A 22831-nucleotide genomic window follows, 5' to 3' on the forward strand; every position below is an offset into this window, starting at 1 on the left:
GCTAGGACATAATTAAGGGATCAGATAGCATAGTGGATAAGAGTGCCTCAGATGTGTTTGACAATTGCATACTCAGCAAAACAAAACAAGAAAATCGAGGAAGCAATGCGGAAGCATTGCAGGACCAACACAATGGGCGATCATGGTCAGTGATTCTAAAGTTGTGTGGAAGAAGGACATGGAGATATATCACATGCGGCACACAACTCAATAGGTTAACCTGCGGTAAACAATGGACAGAGTATAACATAGTTCACGCAGACGTGAAGCAAAACCAAGGAACAAATCAGGTAGCATGTTCCTGGTGCCAGTTCCAATCATGAGCCAATGATTCCCAACTGGAATTCATGTTCGTTCCAATACTATCCGTACACATCTCCTCAGCTCATGTCCTTTCACCCCATGTCATCCATGTCATGCTGATAAATCATGACCATGATCATCATACATCACTCAGATGGCTATTCAACCATAACTTCCATTCCTACCAAGCATGCAAAAACGCCCAACCAATGCAGAGACAGAGAGCTCCTGAACACGCTCTTCATCGCCCACCCCTGGCGACGTTCTCCAAAAAGCCCAATAGAAAAGACTTATCTACAGGACTCTTGCCCTCGCTTGTGCTTCCTGCCCGGCTCGGCTGAGTACTCAGACCAACTACACTGACACCTTCACTCTGAGCTAGGCTGACTCCCGCGTCCACCGGGCGATTTGTGGATGGTATGATGATGCTAGGCCCTGTTCCGTCCCCAATGCTGCTGATTCGACTTCGATTTGCCATCCCTTCGGGGCTGGTTGCACCTATACTGCCGTTCGTAGGCAGCGGGCTGACCGGGCTAATGACACCGGACATTCTTGTCTTGGGAGTAGGTGGGAAGGGAGAGCGGGCCGGTGGAACCGGACTATGCGTTTGTGGTTTGGGAGATGACGATGCTTTGTTGCCGAAGAGGGAGAGCAGAGCATTCTTCTGGTCAGCGGGTACGGAGTCACGTCGGTCCATGTCGGATAGGGATGGAGGGACTGGTGAACGAGATGGTATTACTGCTGGCTGGGAGGGTGGAGGCTGCGGTGAGGCACCCTTGAACATGTCTAGCAAGCCTTGCTTGTGTGATGTCTCGCTAGAAGCTATAGGAGAAGGATAATCAGTATGGAATTCACAAAAGATAGGCAGAGGCGTATAGTTTTACGTACCTGCCTGGCCTGGCGCCTTGGTCTGCTGTTGAGGTCTCTTTAGGATCTGGGGCTGGAATGCCGTTTGCGGTGACGCAGATACCTCCACTGGCGGCATAGGTTTAGGTGAGGCTTGCGGCGCACGTTTGAGTATCTGCTGAGGCATGAATGGCATGTTGGTGGTCGGTGACGGTCCGCGTGAACTACCGTTCGTCGGCTGTCTGTTTTTATTGATGGTGTCGAAATCCGGGGCATTGACCGGTCCGCTCACAGTAGCCGACGTAATATTTGTCTTGCTCGACGAAGCGTTGGATACGCTAAGAAGAGCTGCATTGGGCTGTTTGGACGGATTTGCGACAGGCTGCGCGGAGATGTATGCCGGTGTCGTAGGGAGTGCAGACAGCTCTGCAGGCGGAGGCTGCGGGCTTGGTAGTGGTGGAGTGGATTTGAACATGCTCAGTAATGAATCTTGATGGGCGTTTCTCGGCTTTGGCTGTTCAGGTTCGAAGCTCGAACTAATAGGAGGTGACTGAAACTGCGGTGGACTGGGAGCGAATTGTGCCTGCGGCGATACGAGACCATGTGGCCTATGTTGAGGCATTGGATGCTGTATCCTTGGCGTCGTTTGTTGGCTTCTGTGCAGAGGAGCAGCGATTGTAGTTTGAGGCGACGGCGGGTACGGGGGTTGCTGGTTATCGCTCTTGAACGAGTTCAGTAGTCCCATCGCATGCGCATTTAGATTCGGGGCAGGTAACTTGGAAGCCGGTGGTATCGCTGGTCTGCCATTACCGCTTGCAAACTGTGAGTCGCCCATCTCTTGGAACTGTGGCCGCTGGTTGTGTTGGTCAAATGCTTGCTGCATGCTAGGTGGCTGGGGTGGGAACATGTGCTGCTGTTGTTGCTGGTGCATGAAATGAGCTGACATATGCGGCGGTGGTTGCATGCCATTCATGTGACCTGGAGGCCCTCGGAATGGCATATTCTGATGTGGTGGGAAGAAGGGCGGCGGCGGCCCCATGTTGCCCATCTGCGGAGGCCGAGGGCCGTGCTGACCATGTGGACTGGATGGCTGCACAGGCGGAGACATGATCTGCTCAAAGGGGGTCCTGGGCTGTTGGTTTCCTGTATGCTGGTTGTTGCCTTGCTTGAACAGAGCCAGGAGCGGGTTTCCTTGGGGCGGAGGCTGGCTAGGGGCTTCCACTGGCGGTGACTGCATGCCCACACTGAGTAGACGCTTGAGGGCTTCTGCCGGGTCCTGACTCTGCTGAGGTGGCGGTGGTGGTGCCGCCTGATGCTCTTGAGATAGCTCTGGGAAGGAATCGCTCGGGCGGTGGCCGCGACCCAAGCGGGCCACCATTTCTGCAAAGTTGTTGGCCACTTGCGCATCTGCGACGGGCGCAGCTTCGTCGGCCGTACTCTCGTACAAATTAGGCTGGGCATGTTCGTCGTCGGTGCTTGCCACTGGCGGAGGAGCCACGTGCGCGCTGTTTCGTGGCCTCTGCCTTCCCAGCTTGTGCTGCTGCTTTATCCACTGCTTCAGAGGTCCCAAGAAGGGCGCGACCATGTAAAAGCTGCTCTCCTTGATCAGGTCGTTGCCGTTGCCCTGCTGCTGGACCTGGTTCTTCCGCCTCAGGGTGGGCAGATCGGTGAGCTTGTACCAGTCGATCTTTGAAATCTCCTTCCGCGTCCTCGGCTCAAAGTATGTGTCCATGGGCACGCCACGGAAGACGTACAGCATCATGCTCTGTTCGCGCATGGTGACGGTAATCTTCTTCATGTGTTCGTCGGGCTCGACCAGATCAGCCTGGCGCAGGTCGTAGCCCGTCTCCTCCCAGACTTCGCGCACGGCGCAATCGAGGTCCGTCTCTTCCTTGTTGATCTTGCCGCGGGGAAAGCTCCATTTTGCGCCCTTCTTCCAGCCCTTGACGAGGACGGCGTGCGTCATGTCCTCGTTGAGCATGATGGCGCCGCGCACGGGGACGCGGGTCTTGTAGGCGAGGAACTGCTCGTAGGCCTGCTGGTGCAGCTCTTCCGAGTAGGCGGAGAAGAGGGGGCAGTGCTGGAACATGAGCTGGGAGAACTTGCGCAGGTGCATCGAGGGCAGGTTGTTTGGGTCGAGGGGGCGGATGAAGTCTTCGTAGAACCATTGGGCCTCTTCGATCTGGAAGCATATTCGCTCCACCGACTGCAGTTCTTCATTGGGCAGGTTGACGATGAAGCGCACGCAGAGGTCGTCGAGCCAGTCAACTAATGTTCGGTTTGTGTTTGTGTTTGTCATGGTGGATGAATGTCTGGCCCGTATCGAGCATGCCGCGTGCAGCTCGTGTCGCAGAGGGGGGTGGGGAGATGTGCACTCGGGCACCAGTCAGCGGCCTGCTGGCTGTCGCGTCGCGGGCGGGCGGGCAGCGGGCGGCGGGTAGTAGCGAGGCTTCTAGATGCGAAGATGCGCGCAGTGAAGGGGTGCACAGCCGCAAAGAATGGCGAAGAATATGGCGTCGGGGTCGGCGAGCGTGTTGGCTGTTGATGTGTTGTCAAAGGCCTATCGGAGAGGGTTGTGGAGCGACCGACAGACAGTAGCTGTGGCGTGGACAGCATAGTGTGGCGGCTGTGGCTGTGCTCGCAGGCGAAAGAAGGACAAAGCCATGACGTTAGGGTGTCGGGGATCGCGTCACAGAATCAGGGCAGTCTCGAGCGACTCACCGCCAGCGCATGAGGCGATAAGTACGCTCGCGGCCCTTCACTTCTGTCACTCCTTCACCTGCTGTCCTCTGCTGCATATATTGTGCCTCGTTTGTCGCCAGTCGCACCCGCCAACTATACATAGGCCAGCGACGCGCCCGTTTCACCTTCTCAAACGAGAAGCGCCCTCCGCCAACCACGCAACAAGCGCGCTGTGAGATACCCGCACAACGCGCACTGTCTTTCAACAACAGCAACATATAACCCTTCTTTGGCGGTCTCGTCTGCGGCTGTATACCCATAGCAGCCTGCACACCTCACCACCTCAATTCACCTCAATTCACCTCAGAAACCACCACCCAACATGGCCGGCGTTGTGGCCAAGTACGCAATGAAGAAAGCGTTGGGCAAGGAGATGGAAAAGTACAAGTCCAAGGATGTATCCGGTCCATACGTCAGTAGTCCCTTTCTCGCTTCATACAGCTTACACTAATTGTTTGGTAGGACCCCTACTATGCACTGGTGCCAGATGAGAGGAAGCCCCACAAGATGAGAAAAGTCAAGAAGCAGATTCCAGACTATCTCTCCGACAATGATGTCAACGTCCTGGCCAAAGCCCGCAAGACTGCCTACAGGCTGGACTACGCCCTCTTTACCTTTTTTGGAATCCGATTTGGCTGGTCTTCCGTCATTGGCCTCATCCCTGCCGTGGGTGACGCCGCAGGGTCGGCCTTGGCTTTGAACCTCGTCCGCAACATGATGAAGGTCGACGGCGGTCTACCAATGACCGTCCTCGCCATGATGCTTTTCAATGTCGCCTTTGACTTCCTCATTGGTCTCGTCCCCTTCCTTGGCGACCTTGCTGATGCAGCCGTCAAGGCTAATGGCAAGAACGTCCGTCTGCTCGAAGAGCACCTGGACAAGCTCTACAAGCCCAAGGCACTTGTGGAGAGAGATTCCATGCTACCGAGAGAACGGCGGCCGCGCCCGGCCTCTGTCTACGTCGACTTTGACGACGAGGTTGATCAGCGCCGCAACACTTATGAGGACGACCACGATGACGTTCGTCAACCTCAGCGTACCTATGGTGGAGGTCGTGTCCAAGATGAGGAGATGGGCGGACGATACGACACACACCGATCGCATCGGGACGACAGACCGAGCCGTAACAACACTAGAGGCAGCAGACGTTGATGTGTTTTCTTTGTGTATTTTCATTGCGTCATGTTCCATCACCAGGCCGCTGTCAGCATGTCATTCATTGCCTATCCGGCGTCGGTGGTTTCTTGTACTCTCTTTGACACTATACCCAACTACTGTTGACTATACCCAACAATATTATGTATACTTTGTAATCTCTCTCCTACATCACCTGCACCCCAGGCACTCTTTTCGTTTGTCGTTCCAGCTCCGTCACGTTTGCGCGTATGACAAGACCACCTCGGCCCCTGCAGTAGTGCGTACTTGACCCTTCCACACCAATGGCAACCCCCGCTCGCGTCGTGCCAACACATATACTATCTAATTCACGCACATGTCTGGTTGCTTCGTCAACAGACCGTGCACATCTTCATTCACATATGTTTATTACTACGTATAAACATTTGACCTGTGCTCAAGTATATGCTTCACTCTTTCTCTCCACTCATGTGGGATCTCTTCGAATGATCTTGAATCGGCAACAGTTATCAGACGTTTGGCGAAAACCGTTCCACAGCATCACAGTTGGTACTTGGACCTCCATTCACACACCTCAACTTACCGTCCTACCTCCTTAAGCCATGAAGCTCTTCATCATAGCATCCCTTACCCTCATCACCATAGCCGCCGCCATCATCCAGCCCGAACAGCCCCTCCCACCGGGAACCCACATCATCGCCATCGAAGGCTACGACGGCACCTCCACCTCCGAGCTGCTACTCGTCTCAACCGAAGGCGAGCCCCTCCACCCATCCCCAGCATCCGACACAAACAGCGATCCCATGCCCATCGCCGGCACACCCACCACACCCAAAGCCGCAAAAGTAACCCAAGTCAGCCGCCCCGGCGACCCAGAACCCATCATCATCCTCCCCTTCCACGTCCAAGTCATCGAAAACTGCATGTCTGACACCTCCATCGCCGCCCGCGGTGTCTACGTCAATCGCGATTACGTCTGGGCGTACTTTTTATCTGCGGCAGGGACGAGTGTCGTCGAGCACCATGTCCATGGGTATCCAGATTTTCTCTTAGGGCCGTATGATTATGGTAGTGGCACGTTGCGGTTTTCGTATGATAATACGGCGTTTAGGTGCGATTGGAATGATCAGGAGACGGGCAAGGAGTGCGGCGAGTGTAGGTCTGGGATGTGGAGTGCAGGCCCTTTTGACTGTATAGGAGAAGTGAAGACGAGGACGAAGCATATGGATTGTTCGTTCATCCTGGGTTGGAGGAGTCAGCTTAAGGGGATTCCGATACCAAACTTGCCACCGAGTAAACCAGGTGACAATCCAAACTAAAGAGTGGTAAATGTTGCAAGATCCATTTGCGGCACTTCGTCTCAACAGCTCTGTCAGATGATAAGATAAGATTATATTCATTAGTTCAGGGTATCTAAAAATCCCAGCAAGGCCGTCAACTCGGCAAGTAAGGTAGTTCCATGATGACATCACCGTCGTGATTAACCAAGACAGCCGACCCTAGTAAAACGCCGATACCCAATGCTTGATATTAACCTATTCATTACCTCCACACTCTCTACCTCGTACAGCCATCTAATCGACAATGACGCCCTTACCGCCAAACCTCTTATGGCTGTAGTCGCTATCATCCTCATCATCACCGTCCCAGTGTACCGCCTTGCGCGCAGGCTTGTGAATGCGTACGCACCACAGGAAGTAGTCCTCTAGCGGTAGCAAGTTCAGCAACACCTTGTTGCCCGTCCACGCCAATCCACAGACCATGGCGCCAGCCACAGCATCCAGAATGAAGTGGTTCGCCGTAGCCACAATCGCCACGAGGATAATGGCGGGATATGCGACACCGAGGAAGATGCAGAGTATGCGACGGGGCGAGGGAATGCGCATGCGCAGACCCATCGTGAGAGCAACGGTGCGAGATCGGCGGTGCTGAGGCGCAAGCGGGATAGACGTGATGGTGAGACCGATGAGCAGCGAGTATCCAAAGTGCAGCGAGGGCATCGCAGCATACTGGTTGCAGAACTTGTTTTGGGTCCACACGCTGCTTTCGCCCTCGGCGCCGTGAACAGTGTCGACGAAACCAAAGCTCCGCGCCTCTTTGCCTACAGAGCCGGGGACGTCGGGGTCGGAGAGAAGACGGGGCGGCATGCATGGCCAGAGCGTGAAGATGATGAAAGCAATCAGATTGCAGGTAGCCATGGTCCTGCGCCTCGCGGCATACAACTTTGGACCTGCAGGACTGCCGTCTGCCTCGCCCATTGGCTTGTTGTGGAGTGGAAGATCGATGCGGTTGCGGGTGGTGGTGTAGTAGAACAGCCATACTAGGAACAAGATTGTACCAGGGATATGTATGAAGGAATATGTGCGGTTCGTCCAGTGCAGGAGGAAGGGATGCTTCAGGAACCATGCTTGGACGTCGAGTTCGAAGAAGATGTGTAGCTTCTGTTCGAGGTGAATGAGTTGGAGAGCGTGGCGGCGAGCGACGTTGACGGTGCCTTCGACCATCGTCACGGCGGAGAATGCGCGACCTAGTTGGTAGACCTGTTTAGGCAAAATGTTAGTAAATTCTATACAAACACATCCAGTGCTACCTCCGCAAGGCTGCTTACCCAATAGATGAGTGCCCAATACCAGGCTTCCACAAGAAAGGGAAACTTCTGCAACAGTCGACTGAGGAAGTAGTCCTTGAATCGCCTAGTATTCGGGCTCATGACATCCTTCTTCATGCCCAGAATGACAACTTCTCGTTTCCGCCATTTGGGCTCCTCGTCGACGTTGGCTAGAAGCGATACGCTAGAAGAGGGACTAGATCGACCGGAATCTGGGGAACTTGAGCGTGGCGAGTTTTGATACACCCTGCGTCGACCAAAGAGACGGTATTCTGGGTTTCGGTTTACCCATGTGCCGCCGAACAGTAGGGTAACCACTACAAGCGGTTCTATGAAGGCTCCTGCGCCCATGGTCGGCGACTATGCGCGATGACAGGCAAGGATGGTGGTGTAGGCGCGCGACTCTCCAAGGTCGTAAAAGATGTTTCTGAAGCTCGACGCTCGACTGCCTCGAGGGAGCTGAATGTATTTGTAGGGATGACGGGGTGCTTGACTAAGACGACAGCCGATCGATCCGGATATCTCTGCGCAAATGTCCAGGCGCGAGACAGTGCCGTGCCTTCTATATTCTGCGCGATGGTAGAAAGAAGCAGGTCCGGGGTTTCTCGAGAAGCAAAAGGCTTAGCTATAACAAACTTTGAGGAACAAAGTAAAAAAACAGGTAAACAGAGCGACCGAGACCGAGGACTACATGCTGCACTAAAGGCAAGACGCATGGCGGGCAGTGAAGTCAGCGGAACGCACGGCATGCGAGTGGTGACCTCCAGTGTGGTGGATGCAGGAAGAGCCGGCTTTCCGCTGTGACTGCTGGCCTTAGTGTCGCGTGCTTACATGTCATTTGCTGCAATTTACGTCATTGGGTCTTCAGAGTTCTGACAGCAGTACTCGGTTCCAAGCCAGTTTCGCGTTCTGATACTTGCTGAACGTAGCCAACATGGAACACCCGTACTCGCTACAATGTGCGCTTCATGCCCGACATTTGACGATGACTGCTCGTGTGCTGAAGTTTTGGTGCCTGGTGTTGTCGTGGTTAGTGGCACATACACGCGACCGTCGACAACAGGCTTAGCTTCCGCCAAGTGCCGCCGCTAGCCCGTTTTTGATGTACGAGCATTATCTTTGACGCTGATGCTGATGGAGATTGATCCTGGTGTACTTCATAGTAGTCGGAACGGAGTTCGCGTATTAGTGGCTCCGACGCGCTTACACATTACGGCCTTACGGTCTGGTGACCGTCTTCACATTGACGATCTTTCTTGGGCAGCATAGCTTTGACTGTGGCAGACAGGTGGCTTGACCCAAGCAGGGTATGGACAAAGGCCTCTTCACACTTCACCACATTCGTCCGTCCCTCAATATGTTCGGTGTCTTGGGATGAAACGAGTTCTTTGTACTTGACTTGGATATAGATACCTGCTTCTACGCATCGATATTTCCGCCCCGCCCCAAAGCTCAACCCATGATTATCGCGATACAGTAGGCCTCCACCAGGAGACCGAAAAGCGACGCTACACTCTCGTGGAAGTTTCCGCCCCCTCGAGCGCCTTGTCCAAACGCGCTTCTTGGCTCGCTATCACCTTGCATACCTCTTACCAACCATATCAAAGACCTGGAGTCAGCGGACGAAACATGAAACTCATCATCTACGGCTACAGCTCGGCATGCATGGATCACATTGGACCGCTTAGGATGTGGACTTACTCCAGGCATGAGAGATACCAGTATCATGTATGATATCCTAACTTATATAATGACAGCCGGATAAAGTGCGGCCACGAGCGCGACAACGTTCCTGCGCCAGACATTGGCCTAACATAGACGCCACAGTACCGCGCAACCTACAAAAACATGATGCACAGCGAATGTATCGACTGCGGGGCGCAATGAAGCTGACAGTCTTTTCAACGCTCAAAAATGCCAGATACAAAAGGAGAGCAGCAATTCGCTATGATAACCTAGGAGACGCATGATTACGAATGAACCCCGAGTATCCTGGACGCCTCGCTGAATAGGACAAGAGTAAGGAAAGGCAGAGTGGTACCAGTAAATGGCCAACAAAACCGGCAGGACAAAGGAAATGGTTTGTAGTCATCGCTGGGGACGACTAGTGGTGTGCATCGTTCTCAGCAGGCAACGCTGTTGAACGGTGCGCTCTCTTGGAGGTCCTCGACAAGAGCATCCACATTACTGAGGTATCTCCCCAGCATATGCTGCTTCTCTTCTTGCGACCGGATGTGTTTCCTCGTCGCCCCTCCGCTCTCGTCGGTACTACCCCGCCGCTCGAAAGCATTGTTCAGCTTGCTCGGACTCCGCTGTGGGCCAGAAAGTGGAATCTCGGGCATGAGGTAGAAGTACAGAAACTCTAGCAACTTGACTTTGACGTTTTGTGTAGTCTCTTCGTCCTTGAACAGGCTTGTGACGGTGAGGAGGCCGTCCATGTGTTCAAACACTCGGGTGTTTTGCGGCGTTGCAAGAAGGGCGGTGACGAGTACGAGGAGGGCTTGCGATTGGATGGCGGGGCAGTTGTAGGGATCGAGCAGGTCGAGGAGGAGGTTCATGTATACTTCGCGACCGAAGATGATGCGCGATGGCGGGTGCAACAAGAGGAGACCCTGTATGTTGGACAACGAGGAGAGGATGAGGATGTCGTTTTGGCCGTCTACAGTGGGCGGTCAGCTATTATTCGGCATTCACTGGCACAGGCTTACCCTTACTGCTTCCCATACCTAACAATCGATCCAAACAATCGGCTACCCGTGTTACAACTGTATCGTGTTAGTCAAACTCTATACATGCTTCTGCGTTCGTACTCACCATTCCATTCAAAGCCCTCCTGCAGTCGGAAGAACTCCCTGAAAGCGAGATCGTCCGATAACTGTCCCAGCTTCTTTGGTGTTGGTTGTTGTTGATCGCCCAGATTGAGTGCTGAGGCGTTCCGGCGGTGGCCTGGTGGTGAATTTCTTGGCTTTCCGCTCGAGAGACATATCTGCGCCAGCATGCCCTCGATCTGGCGTAACCCTTTGCGGATCTTCTGCGTGTCCTTGGACGCTATGTTGTCGAATGCGAGGGAGAGTAGGGCCTCCATGGTGGTGATGTTGTGGAATTACTGTTGCAAGATAGCAGTCACCGCTTTATCAACAGTAGTGCCAATATATGCTGCGACTAACAATGCAGTCGAGATGTTGTTGAGATCAAGCGTGGCAGATGCAGGAGTCGGTAGGGGGAGTTGGGAGGGGGGGTTGCATGCAGCTAAGAGGCCCGAAAGTGCGGAGTAAGCAATATTTTGAGCCTTGTGTGGGCCGCCAGATTCAGGCTTAATCCTGCTGGAGATGGTCGACCACGGACGTGCGATTGAGCGTTGTGTCATCGATAAACACCCGCCGTTGTCATGGCGATAGGGACCCACCAGCGGCGGATCGAGCCGTGCGCTACTAGCCTCGGCAGGGGATCACTACCACAACCCAACCCTCATCTTGCCCGACACCCTTACCTTGTCGCGACAACCATGCTAACCCTATGCTATGCCCATAGCCTCTGCTATCAAGATGATAGCGGCACCGTGACGAGCAACGTGCGGTCAAAGCCTCTGAGAACTCTGCATCGCGCCTGGACCCACAGAGCAAACTACGTCATTCTCTACTGGCGATGCGTGTCTGGATGCATCGCGTCCTTGATGGAAGTAAAATTGTGCAATGCCGTCTTCTGGGGGGAAACACGAGGACGCGTGACGAGATGCGTACACATGGCCGAATCACAGCCTTCCCGTTGTTCTTCACCGGATCTTGGCGCAGCAATCCAGCTATGCCATAATCGCTGACCGCGACTTCTTTTTCGCGACGATCAGGCCTTTGCAGCCTAAGGCTTCCACACGCCAAACCTCTTTCTCAAGGTTAGATATACAATTGTGCGGGAAACTGCCGGTGGTGGTTTCCCTCTTTCAGTGTCTCAGCCACCCCGCCTTCCAGCCTTTTTCAGCCTTATGTGCCAGGCGTCGTCCGCTCTGGACAGTCATATCCTTTCCTGTCCACCGCCATGTAACCCTCAAACACTAGCATCGTTGAAACTTACCATCTCTAGCTACGAGTTCGCACCTGCACCCGTCCAACACCTTTGAACATCAGGTTTCCGCCGTTCTCAGCATGAAAAACTGGAATGTCTGGTCGAATTTATTCCTGCCTTGTTTCTTACTCCGCCCTGTGATGATATTCCCCTCGGTATTCTATTGGGGATATGCAATAGATCACCACAACGTGATCAGCAGCAATATCGAGCTTCACAACGGCACCTACGATACGACTATTCCTACTGGCGAGGAGCTTGCGGATAAATGGAGCACGATCTTATTTTTCTGGAACTTGTTTATCTGGTGGCCGTCAATCATTTTTGTACCTCCCCTGAACTTACCTCTCGCAATGGTCGATACCGCAATCACCGTCTTCATTTCAAAAGCTGTACATTATCAGATTGGATACACGCCACACAATCTGAAAGCTTGCCATGACCCCGTAGGTCTGGAATCGCAGCGACCGCCAGGCACGAATGAGAGCTTTTTTGCTGCTGCTGGAAGACTGAACGGAACTGTGGCAAGCCCGACCAAGATGTGCGTCGAGTTTGTGAAAGAGATGCAACTCGGGATCACCTGTTCGTAAGTTGTATTTATGCATGCACACGAGCTTCACTGACTGCAACAGCTTTTTCTATGCCCTTCTGTCTTTTCTTGGTTACATGTCAACCCTGATTGCTGCTCGGAAGATGAGGAGGGACAATGAATCCATCCTTGATCTGACGAAAGAGGTGGCCAGCATGACAGGTAGCTGTCTGTTCTGGCCAGTAAAGTGGGGAGCACTAGTCATGGGGTGGATTCTATTGTACACCCCGGTTTTGGTTTTCCGGTGCCTTCCACTGAGCTTCAAAGCCCCAGTGCGATCAGGACGTCGGTGCGTCGTAAAGACGGCAGTAGGTGCAGGGCAAAAGGTGGAAATTATGCTGTCAGAAGTCAAGAACGGGTTCACAAAGCGAGGCGAGGTAGTAGAGCCGTACCGGAATAGTTGCGGGACTCACGCTCAACTGGCACAGTTCCTTGGGGTGTATGACATGCTGGTGATGCTCGCCGAGCACTTACACTACACCGACCTCATCAGCCTATCAACCGTTTCCAAGTCAGTTCGCGAAGCTGTCTTACCCTCAAACGAAGTCTCTCGTCGACTCAACACTTTCAGACTGTACACGTGCGAGCCTGACGGGAAAACCAGCTGCTGGAGCTGCACGAATCAAGTCTGCGATAGCTGTAACGTAAAGGTCCCAGCACTGGAATCGGTTGCATCCCATCACATGACTTGCGTTCCATACTGCGCACCCTGCTACCGTACGTACAGTGTTCGCCATCCTCGCGCGCATAAGGATCGATCTAAAGGGAGTCAACCTTGCTACTGCACCAGATCATTACAAAGAGAAACAATCATCCGGCGTTTACTCAAAACAGATGCACACTACACCAAACCGATAAGTCTCTTGCCGGTCGACAAGCCAGTCTGTCGTAACTGCAGTCAGTTTACCGAAGAAGAACTTCTCTTGCGAAAGGCGGAGGATGCAGTGACGATGCTAAAGAAAGGCTTGAAGAGTAACGGAGAAAAGTGGAAGAAGTGTGCGAACACGGGATGTTATCGCGGCCTGGGAACTGGACCGAGGTACTGGATATGTAAACGATACGGTTGTGATAAAGAGTGTTGTAGTACTCTTCATCCGGCATGGGGTAGCAAGGTAGATGATGGAGAGCTGGGCGAAGCTTTAGCCTAATGGGCAATCAGCATGAGCAAGTAAGCTAGTCACTTCTGACGGTGTCAGCCTACACGCTCAGTCATATCACATTATGAGTATCGCAGTAATAACTCGATAAAATAAACTACACTACTGTTTACATCATCATCGCAGCAAGAACACCAGCCACGAGCGCAGCAACACCTCCACCGAGTTTGCTCGCCGCGCCAGTGTACTCAGTCGGCAAACTACTCGTCGGGCTAGGCGTGCCCATGGTGCCGTTAGGAGCAGAAGTACCGTTGCCACCAGACACAAGCTCAAAGTTCGCACAAGTAATCCTCGTAGTGTTACCGGTGTGAAGGACAAACGCCAACCCACCGAAATATCCTGCACTGCCCTCCACAACACTGAGATACGGGTCTACGAAGCTAGTCGAGAAGGTTCCCTCTGTCGTGATCTTGCCGCCGTGCTTTCCGGCCAAGTCACCGACCTGACAGGTCTCTGGCAGTGCAGAGTCGCACATGACGAGCTCGCCGCGGTTGGTGGGATCTAGGTGGCCCATGGTTGCGGTACAGTTTCCATCAGCAGGAACGGCAAGAGCGTGGATGTGCCAGTTGAAGGGACCGAATTGAGCCTGGTCGGGCAGATCAGATAGGCTGACAGTGAAGTTGACACCGCTAGCGCCGCCCACAGCCTCGATGGATCCGGAGACTGTGCTGCCGACGAAGGGGTTGTATTGCTCCTCGGGCATGGTTGCACGGTAGGTAGCTGATGGCTGGTTGGAAGATGCAGTTGCGGTACCCTCAAGCCCACCCGTCTCGCCTGGGAGATAGCCTGGCGCAGGAGGGAGGGGAGACACGATGGCACCCTGGATGGTGTCGACGCCGGTGAAAGGTGTAGCTGTTGGAGTCGCGGGAATGACACCGGACTTTGCGGTTGCGAGGACTACAGGTGCCGGAGCGCCCTCTTGGACCAGCTCCTGGCCGTAGGCCAATGCTCCGAAGGCGAAAAGGGAGAAAGACTTGGACAGCATTGTCAGGTTTGGCGAATGGTGTTTGAGAGAAGCTTAGATATTGGAGGTGCGGGATGTTGACTGCAGGTCGTAGCTGCTAACCCCTTGGACTTTATACCATCTCGACAATCGATATACGCTTTGCCTGACTTGCAAGCAGCACCTTACGCATCCGCCCAGTAGACGCCCATGAGCTTGAGTCCTGTGTGACATGAATACGCTGTCATCCTACTTTCTTCGCTTGCTCCACCAACAACACCCATCCCTCGAGCGCCTCCAGTTGAGCCAACACGGCTCATTTCTCCGCCGCGACAACAGTGCCAGTACGCCCTCGCCTGCACATGACAGCCGCAGCGATCAATTCAATAAGCCCCATCTTTGACGTGCCAACGGATAAATTGTGCCGTTAGCTGCTCGACGCCCCCTTTGCGGCAATACACAACTATTACCGGTAGTAAGATTAGCGAGGCGTGAAACGCAAGGGAGCCTACAGCAAAACCTTCAAGACAAGCCTTTTACAGGCTAACAACGTCCAGGAATCCTGCCAACTTGCATTAGTGCCATCTGGGGTGCATGCCAGGACCGTGCCTGACACCAGTCTGTGGAAGAGTTGGCATCGATGGCGGTCTTGGTCCGAGATGGCGGATTGTAGAGCGTGATGTCAACACTCGATGTATGCGGGGTGCTAAGCGAGACTATAACAGTGTCGCGCGCTAGAACGCGGACTAAGTCATATTGTTGCTCCGCGGGGCCAATTGATGAGGTGACGCGTAGATGTAGACGAAAGGGATATTGCCTGTTTTGCGAGATGAGGTGTTGCTGCTTTCTTGGCTGTGTCGCAGTGCGACGCCGGCATAGGCGGCTCACAAGTGCGCGTTATGAGGTTGGCGCGACGGGTACCTTACTTCCGCGGGTATTTGGAAAACATAAGTCCTTTCGGTGGTCTGTGCTATGATATAGTATCTGGCACGCTGGACCCCTTCTTGTCGATTCTTTTGATTAACACCTCTCTCCAGGTTTTTGACTCCACATCTGCGGAGCTTATAATCTCATCTTTTCACCAGCGACGCCGGACTACGAGACTTGGTAGGTTCGAATGTCAGACTCAAAGCACGGTGCTGCGAGTGTTGCGATGAAGGTCGTGTCTCGGCTTCTAAAATTCCAGGGAAGTGTAGTCGTGTTATGGCTACTGTAGAGAGGTGAGTACATCATAGTCTGCCTCAAAAGAGCTCTTTATGTCGCTTAACCCATTCTTCACGACCTTGAATGGCTTCAGGATCGCGAAAACAACAATCTCAGTCTGTTCAAAGGCTTGCGCTGCTCTCGGGCTTTATAACACACTGTGTTGACCCAGCCTGAAATGTACTCAGGGCTGCAGGGCTACGTTAACGGCTGAATATCGTCGGGGAAATGCCAGCTGTATGTGTGCAGCCTTGTGCGAAGTACCAGTAAGCCTCATTCCAGAGTGACTGGTGCGAAGAAGTGCTGTTGCAGTCCGTGCACACAAAACTCCTCAGATTTTAGCGTGCCTGGGCGCGGTCTCCCCCCTCGACGCGCTTCGTTGTCCACTGCCGAACAGTACGCCACCAAAGTTCTGCGTGAACCTCTGCTACCTCCAGTGCGCAACCAAAGCTGCTGGGTTCAGCCAGACCGCACAGAGAGCATCTTAAAATGGAAGACAGCGACTACAAAAGCGCCGCTGCCCATCACCACAAGCATCCACCACAAACCAACCATGACATGGCCAACAAGTAATCCTGTTGCCCAACAATTCAAATGATCAAGGGAGAGTCGGCACAGTCAACCCCTTCAGGAACCGCAACGGGTTGATCGAAGACAGCTGCAGTAAAGCAAGACTCTTGGTCTTGGGATAATGCCTATCACCATCGGGACTGCTCCCCTGTCGCCCCAGCCTCGGAAAACCGGCGTTTGGTTTTGGTCGAACAACAATTACCAACCCAGACATGCGGATAGTGCCAAACTAAGCAAGTTGCGTTCAATGCGGAATGAACACGCGCTGATTCCTTGTTATTTGAGCATTCTCGTATCAGAGGTGGGGGCGAGCATCCTATGATAGCGGGGTTGAACAGGTATGAGGTAAGATGCTCGTCAGTGAATAATACACAACTTTTTGAAAACTTCGATTTCATAAATTCCAGCTCGGAAGGTATCAGAACATTGCTAAAACCTATCGCTTCGTAGCAAGTACTGCATCATGTCCGAAAGTTTTACCTATGTTCAGAAGAAGCGCACGATTCAGCAGCTTCCCACCCCCGCTCGGAAAGGACATAATGCCATTTTCTACTCTAACTATTTAGAGGATATTACCAATGCGATTGGCACATGGAGCTGTCAGCGGGTTCTCATAGTGCATTCCAAAGCGCTCGGGGAAAACACAGATGTTGTCGAGAGACTGAAAGAGAAGTTGGGATCATTTGTTGTTGGCACAAAGTCTGGGGTGGGCGCTCATTCCCCTTACGAAGATGTGCTAGAAATTGCAAGACTGTTGCATGAGAAAAAGGCGGATTGCTTGATCAGTATAGGAAGCAGCAGCTACTCGGATGCAAGCAAGATCGCGCGCTTGATGCACGCAAATCTAGCCTCAGACAACCTGACAGTAGAAGCTATGGAGGCCTTCGTAGACCAAGACAAGGGCAGCGCCGCTGGGCTGGAAGATCCTAAGACCAAACTCATACTCATCCCGACGAGTCTGTCAGCAAGCGAGTGGAACAGTAGCTCGTCAGCAACAAACCCTCAGTCGAAGAAGAAGCAGCACTTTTCGAGCGAACACGCGGCGCCAGATCTCATTCTTCTCGATCCTGAAGTTGCCTCCACGTCACCAAGGAAATTATGGCTGTCGAGCGGGATGCGCGCTGTAGATCACTGCGTGGAGACGGTATGTATCCACATTCAGAATGCTCGGATCAAAAGGCATGCTTACATTATTCCTATAACATAGATGGTCAACGACAAATGCACGAAAGAGGTGTTCCACCATATGGAAGACGCGCTTGCAGTACTACTTAGAGGGTTGACAGATTACAGGAACGCGGAGAGTGACAGCGACCGATCCGAAATGCTCAATGGTATTGCCAACTGCCAGGTAGGCGCCAGAAATGCCATGATGGGCCTCATCTTGTGGAACATACCAATGGGTCTTTCGCACGCCATCGGGCACCAGCTCGGTAGTACATGCGGTGTCATGCACGGCGTTACATCATGCATCATGCTCACCCCTGTCCTACGCTACAGTGCGTCCAAATCAGAGAAGCAAAGAGACGTACAGCAGAACGTACTGAATGTCTGGAACAAAGCCCTCGGAGGAAACGAGCCCAGCCTTGCGGATGCGGTAGCCAACTTTGTCAAGAGTCTAGGGTTGCCGAGTACATTGAGGCAAGTGGGTGTCCAGGAACAAGCGGACATAGAAAAAGTGGCTGAGCGTACTATGAATGACGTCTTCGGAGCGACGGAGGGTATGGGTCGAAAAGAGGATGTGCTGGCTATCCTAGAGTCTGCGAAGGGTAGAGCGACCGAAGATGGGTGTGGAGACGGCGACGCACCAATGTAGAACTCAACAGTTCATTTCCGTACGAAATGACGATACAGCTCCATGATTTACTGCTGTCTTGGTGAGAAATTGCGTCCGTAAGTCACATATTGGTAGATCTTCAAACTTTGCAACGTCCTCCATGATGGCATTCGCCAGCTCAGCAGGAAGCTGGCCCCCACCCCACCGCCTCAGAGTTCTCCAGATCTCATGGATTCTAGTACTCTGGTGTAAAAAAATGGTTGAACGCCGGAACCAGCCAAAATCGAAGTACTGGTCTTGAGGGTCCAGGCTGTCCAGCTCCCACTTTTCCCTCTCTTGCAGATCAAGCGCATGCCACAACGGCACCAGACCCCGAGCTCTGGATAAAGCTAGTAGAACCGGTGCCGTAGCCATGTCCCATGGAACAGTTCGCTGCGTCGAGGATGAGGGCGAGGATGTGGGCGATTTGGTAGAAAGCGAAGAACTTGATGCGGTGGATTGCGGTGGATCCCATTGATCCACACAAATTCTCAACAACGCGTCATCTAAGATCCAATAGAGACTTTCGCGTTGACTGTGTAAGAATCGCTCTAATCTGACCTCTTTGTGTCGCAGAACGTTCACACTCCAATCTACCAATAGACATGCCGCCTCTGCCCACGATGCAGGCGCAACGTCTGCCAACTTGCGCACGGTCGCGGCAAATTCGCGGGTTCGGTAGAAGAGCGTTTGGTAGAGGCGCGGAATTGTAGAGAGACCTTGGAGATCGTCTAGTATGGCGGAGTTCATAGAGCGAATGTCGCGGTCAAGTTGGCTAATGCTGGCCGAGAAGAATGGAGCTGTGGTAGGATGACGGTCTCTATCCCTCGTGCGACAAGGACCGAGACCCGAGCCTTGTGGGAGCTCAGTTTCGGACGGTAACATATTTCCAGGCATCATCATGGCGGTTATAGATGTATCGATAAGGAATGCAACGTCCGCGTAATGGTGACTGTTGCCAGAGGTATGACGTCATTCAGTCTGAGTTCGGAATGTTCTTGAGGATGAGTCGAGCCCATAACCCTGAAGGCCAAACAATACAGTGGCCAGAATTATGTATAAAATCGGATGGACGACTCAGGAAGAGAGTGATAGGACTCTCCACGTGGGTGGGTGGCTCTACCCCACTGCACGCTAGCGCTCTCCGACGCCGGAAGGACGGCGCTTTTGGATGTGTCCCCTAATCATCCGTCTACCCTTTCTGCTCAGAAATCTTCCACAATCAGCCTGTACTTTGATGATCGGCTCCATGATCAGGGCCTCAGTTCTGTTCTCCAACAAAACCAAGGAACCAGACTATTATTTCCAGCCTACAGGTTTCTCAAGAGAGTAAATTGCACTCGCTACCTTTGCCGACCACAGCAAATGATGACCGTGATGTGCTGCACGACAGGCCTGCTGGCGAATCTCCTGAGACTATCAGAACACGCAACACGCTCTGTAGTGGTTCTGTGGGTATACTGAGCGGGGTTGTCCATTATTCAACACTCGATAGAGTTTCTCTGGCTCCAATACCATGGATACATCTCATAATTGCTAAGGACCGTTCTATGGCACCGTACCACTTCTTCCGATATCCCCAGTACTCACTGGTTCGTGGAGAAGATCGAGGATGGGTATAAATATATGCTCTTCCCCTTCAGGACCTTCTTCACCACAGCACCACTCTTCCCAGCCAAAGACTCAAAGTCCGAGTCAGATCTAGTAAGAAACGTCCTTATACTAACTACGCGCGAGGCATGCACTAACTTCGTACAGCAGCTATCAAGAGTCTTCACAGTCATCCCATTTTCAACTGTCCCGCCTGGGCATCTACTCTTTCAAAAACGTACGTGGCTATAGGCGCACGGTGGATAACATGGGCTAACGTGACATAGATCCACGAACGAAAGCTCCACCAAGATGTTGGACTTGCTCTTATCCAACGCTGCCATGTTCATGTTCATTGGTGCGGCCGTATCTGCTGTTGTACCATCTGCCGGACCATCGGCTGTCATCGCCGCCCCTATTGTTCCCACTTTCACCCCCCGTTCCGATGATCTCTGTTCCTCTCGCGGTAACAGTACCGCTCCGGAGCCGTCTTCCAGCTCTCTTTCGAGCTTCGTAGAGGACGACAAGTACAACTCGTTGGCCTTGTCGGCCCCGGTCCCCACCGGCTACGCTCTTGCCATGAGCAACGCAAACTGTGCCTTCTCATCCACCAAGTACATGCTGTACGTCCAACTGGACTCATATAGCCCGGATAAATGCGCAGAACTCTGCAACAAGCATGAAGGTTGTGACTCCTGTAAGTCACATCTCCTGGAACTTCCATCTGACGATGCTAACCTCCACCTTCTTATGTAGTCAACATTTACATTCAGCGCGATCCGTCCGTAATTCCCGGACCCGCTTGCCCCAATCCTGCGGCCATCTTCGTCACCAAATGTGCTCTCTACTCAGAACCTGAACAGCTTTCTTCATGCACAAACTTTGGTCAGCACGTCGGCCCAGTCGATGCTGACGGCGAGGCCTTCAAGGTTGCTTTGCGTAGCTCCAACGGTGAGATCTTCTAACGTTCATATACGGATTTATTCATACTGATGCACCAACTTAGCATACAAAAAAGTAAACCCTGTTAGGAAGGTCTTCGTTACGGTTACAACGACCGAGACCATATTCGCCGGCCAGAAGGACCGCAGAACTCTCATTGGAGGGCTTGCTTCTGCCGAGTATGATGCCACTACAACTGTTAAGATCCCCAAGCCCACTCTGGATTATGTTGGCTCGGAGGCTGTCGTTGCGCCCGCTGGTACTGTCACCGTTACATCGTACCACCGTTACTACAACGCCACTACGACCACCACGATCCCCGGTCCTGCCGTTAACATCGTCTCCAAGAGCCCTGATACCACTACCACGACGACTATCACTCATCCCGCTTCCATCGTGACCCTCACCTCCACCGGTGCTGATGCCATATCTACCGTATACGGAAAGCGAGACATCGTCAATCCCCAATTTGCAGGCAAAAAAGAAGGAGAGGCACGTTGGAACGCTTGGGACAAGACGTGGATTCCTGCGCCACATTGCTGCGATAGCACGACTATCGTCACTGTTTATGGCACCCCTCGCCCCGGTCACGTCCTCCCGAGCTACTACCCCCGTGATGTTAGCAAGCATGGAACAGCTTTCGTTATCCCCACTGCTTTCGTTATCCCTACTGGTCTAAGTACCGTCACAGCAGCCATCGCCCGTCCTACTGAGACCATTACCACAACATATGTGGTGGAAGTCCTTGAGCCCATAACCGCGGAGGCTGGTACTTTCACCGAAGGCGCTATTTTTAAGACTCGCCTCTCACTACTTCCTACTGCCACTGAATCGGGTGTCCATTGCATTGTCAAGTACCCGCAGCCTGAGGCTTCGACGACGCTCACTCTTGATGATTCGCGTATCACAGGGACAAACTTGCCCATTTTTACGTTTACGCAAGAGTAGAGAGATAACACATGGCTACTGTTTGTGCATCGGAGATTTTCGTACTTCTGGGAACACTTCTGGACTAAGCATGGGGTCTGGCATTACTACGCAGTTTCGTAGAACAGTGGAGGCATAAAACATGTCTTGGTTTCAGACTAGATACTCAAGATAGTTACTCGACAATCAAACCTCGTTCTTACACTATTTATGCCTAAGAGTAAAAATTGTGTTACTAACTTGGCCGCACTTGTGCATGAAGCAAAGGCGAACTCGAAGTGAGAAACCAATCATGAAGTACTTCTGCACATAGAATTATAGTTTTGATATCATGATCATTCTTGTCATTCTCCGCAAAATCCTCAAGAACTTCGAAAATACTAACTAGAAGGCACTTTTGATGAACCAGCATCAAATCTTCTCCCACCCTCCAACCCGACCTCTCACTCCCTCACCTCTTCCTCTTCCCCTTCCCACCCTTGCCCCCTTTCTTCTTCTTCTTGTCCTTCCTCGACTTCTCCCTAGCCTCCTCACACTCCTCACAAAACCACTCCCCCTCCGGAATCGTCGCTGCCGTCAACCCCACACAGACAAAGTGGAACCATTCAGCGTGGCAACCCGGCTGATCGCAAGCGATCATGTCGTCATCTGCTGGAGTACCGCAGATGCAGTACTCCGGGGTCTCTTCGGCGACGGGAGACGGAGACGGAGTGGGAGAGTGCCTTGACCTCTTTCGAGGCGGAGTGTCAATCTCGTTGGACTTGCGCTTCAAAGGGGAAGCGGCAGGAGGCGCAGGCGCAGGCGATTCATCCTCTTCGTACAAGAAGACGCCTGGGATACCGTCCGAGACGTACTCTTGCTGCTCTGCCTCGTCCTCCTTCTCTGCATCAACAGCTGCTTCACCATCCGCCTGCGGCGACTCCACCTCCTTCTCCTTCTCCCTCTCTTGCTGCTCTGCCACTTGCTCAACCACCTCCTCAACCTCCTCACCATTTGCTCGACGTCTCTCCATCTCCTCCTCACGCTCTCGTCGCATAATCATCGCGACAACACACTCCCCACAAGTCCACTCCGTATCCTCCTCGCCAAACTCAACTCCAGCGCACGGCAAGTGATACCAGCGCGTCTCACACAGCTCCTTCTGTGCACACTCAACCATCGGCCCAGTGCGGTACGGTGCATCTTCACAGACGCAGATGCGTGGCGGAAGAGGGGCGTCAGGCGCACATGTAGGACATAGCCATGTGGATGCATTGTTGGGACGGTGAAAGAGTCCTACGCAGCGGAGGTGGTAGTATCGGGGGCGGCACTTTTTGTTTGTGCAGCCGATGATGGGGGTGAGGTAGGTTTTGGATGGTGGGGTCGTGCAGGTGCAGATACTGAGTTTCTGATGAGAAGC

The 22831-nt window shown here is 52.9% G+C and overlaps 10 protein-coding genes across 10 annotated transcripts; 5 read left to right on the plus strand and 5 right to left on the minus strand.

Moving 5' to 3' along the window:
- Positions 1 to 287: 287 nt before the first annotated feature.
- Positions 288 to 3705, minus strand: ACET3X_004486 (uncharacterized protein). Its single transcript, XM_069450695.1, has 2 exons — positions 1192 to 3705; positions 288 to 1125 (listed from the first exon to the last, which is right to left on the minus strand). The coding sequence occupies exons 1-2, from the start codon at positions 3446 to 3448 to the stop codon at positions 545 to 547; spliced, it is 2838 nt and encodes a 945-aa protein (XP_069308464.1). The 5' UTR covers positions 3449 to 3705; the 3' UTR covers positions 288 to 544.
- Positions 3706 to 4213: 508 nt separating this feature from the next.
- Positions 4214 to 5043, plus strand: ACET3X_004487 (uncharacterized protein; the record flags this gene model as incomplete). The annotated part of the gene is made up of 2 exons (XM_069450696.1): positions 4214 to 4303; positions 4354 to 5043. The coding sequence occupies 2 exons, from the start codon at positions 4214 to 4216 to the stop codon at positions 5041 to 5043; spliced, it is 780 nt and encodes a 259-aa protein (XP_069308465.1).
- Positions 5044 to 5630: 587 nt separating this feature from the next.
- On the plus strand, positions 5631 to 6091 carry ACET3X_004488 (uncharacterized protein; the record flags this gene model as incomplete). The annotated part of the gene is made up of 2 exons (XM_069450697.1): positions 5631 to 6010; positions 6082 to 6091. 2 exons carry the CDS (start codon positions 5631 to 5633, stop codon positions 6089 to 6091), a joined length of 390 nt encoding a protein of 129 aa, XP_069308466.1.
- Positions 6092 to 6435: 344 nt separating this feature from the next.
- ACET3X_004489 (uncharacterized protein) lies at positions 6436 to 8295 on the minus strand. Its single transcript, XM_069450698.1, has 2 exons — positions 7637 to 8295; positions 6436 to 7568 (listed from the first exon to the last, which is right to left on the minus strand). The coding sequence occupies exons 1-2, from the start codon at positions 7985 to 7987 to the stop codon at positions 6603 to 6605; spliced, it is 1317 nt and encodes a 438-aa protein (XP_069308467.1). The 5' UTR covers positions 7988 to 8295; the 3' UTR covers positions 6436 to 6602.
- Positions 8296 to 8897: 602 nt separating this feature from the next.
- On the minus strand, positions 8898 to 10854 carry ACET3X_004490 (uncharacterized protein). Its single transcript, XM_069450701.1, has 3 exons — positions 10451 to 10854; positions 10345 to 10401; positions 8898 to 10295 (listed from the first exon to the last, which is right to left on the minus strand). The coding sequence occupies exons 1-3, from the start codon at positions 10719 to 10721 to the stop codon at positions 9760 to 9762; spliced, it is 864 nt and encodes a 287-aa protein (XP_069308468.1). The 5' UTR covers positions 10722 to 10854; the 3' UTR covers positions 8898 to 9759.
- Positions 10855 to 12048: 1194 nt separating this feature from the next.
- Positions 12049 to 12932, plus strand: ACET3X_004491 (uncharacterized protein; the record flags this gene model as incomplete). Its single annotated transcript, XM_069450702.1, has 3 exons — positions 12049 to 12281; positions 12328 to 12446; positions 12889 to 12932. 3 exons carry the CDS (start codon positions 12049 to 12051, stop codon positions 12930 to 12932), a joined length of 396 nt encoding a protein of 131 aa, XP_069308469.1.
- A 618-nt stretch (positions 12933 to 13550) lies between these two features.
- Positions 13551 to 14426, minus strand: ACET3X_004492 (uncharacterized protein; the record flags this gene model as incomplete). The annotated part of the gene is made up of 1 exon (XM_069450703.1): positions 13551 to 14426. One exon carries the CDS (start codon positions 14424 to 14426, stop codon positions 13551 to 13553), a length of 876 nt encoding a protein of 291 aa, XP_069308470.1.
- Positions 14427 to 17031: 2605 nt separating this feature from the next.
- Positions 17032 to 17973, plus strand: ACET3X_004493 (uncharacterized protein; the record flags this gene model as incomplete). The annotated part of the gene is made up of 2 exons (XM_069450704.1): positions 17032 to 17301; positions 17365 to 17973. The coding sequence occupies 2 exons, from the start codon at positions 17032 to 17034 to the stop codon at positions 17971 to 17973; spliced, it is 879 nt and encodes a 292-aa protein (XP_069308471.1).
- Positions 17974 to 19523: 1550 nt separating this feature from the next.
- Positions 19524 to 21453, plus strand: ACET3X_004494 (uncharacterized protein; the record flags this gene model as incomplete). The annotated part of the gene is made up of 6 exons (XM_069450705.1): positions 19524 to 19565; positions 19617 to 19677; positions 19732 to 19801; positions 19851 to 20260; positions 20320 to 20514; positions 20570 to 21453. 6 exons carry the CDS (start codon positions 19524 to 19526, stop codon positions 21451 to 21453), a joined length of 1662 nt encoding a protein of 553 aa, XP_069308472.1.
- Positions 21454 to 21883: 430 nt separating this feature from the next.
- Positions 21884 to 22474, minus strand: ACET3X_004495 (uncharacterized protein; the record flags this gene model as incomplete). The annotated part of the gene is made up of 1 exon (XM_069450706.1): positions 21884 to 22474. One exon carries the CDS (start codon positions 22472 to 22474, stop codon positions 21884 to 21886), a length of 591 nt encoding a protein of 196 aa, XP_069308473.1.
- Positions 22475 to 22831: the final 357 nt, after the last annotated feature.

Source organism: Alternaria dauci, chromosome 3 (assembly GCF_042100115.1).
Source record: "Alternaria dauci strain A2016 chromosome 3, whole genome shotgun sequence".
NCBI lineage: Eukaryota > Fungi > Ascomycota > Dothideomycetes > Pleosporales > Pleosporaceae > Alternaria > Alternaria dauci.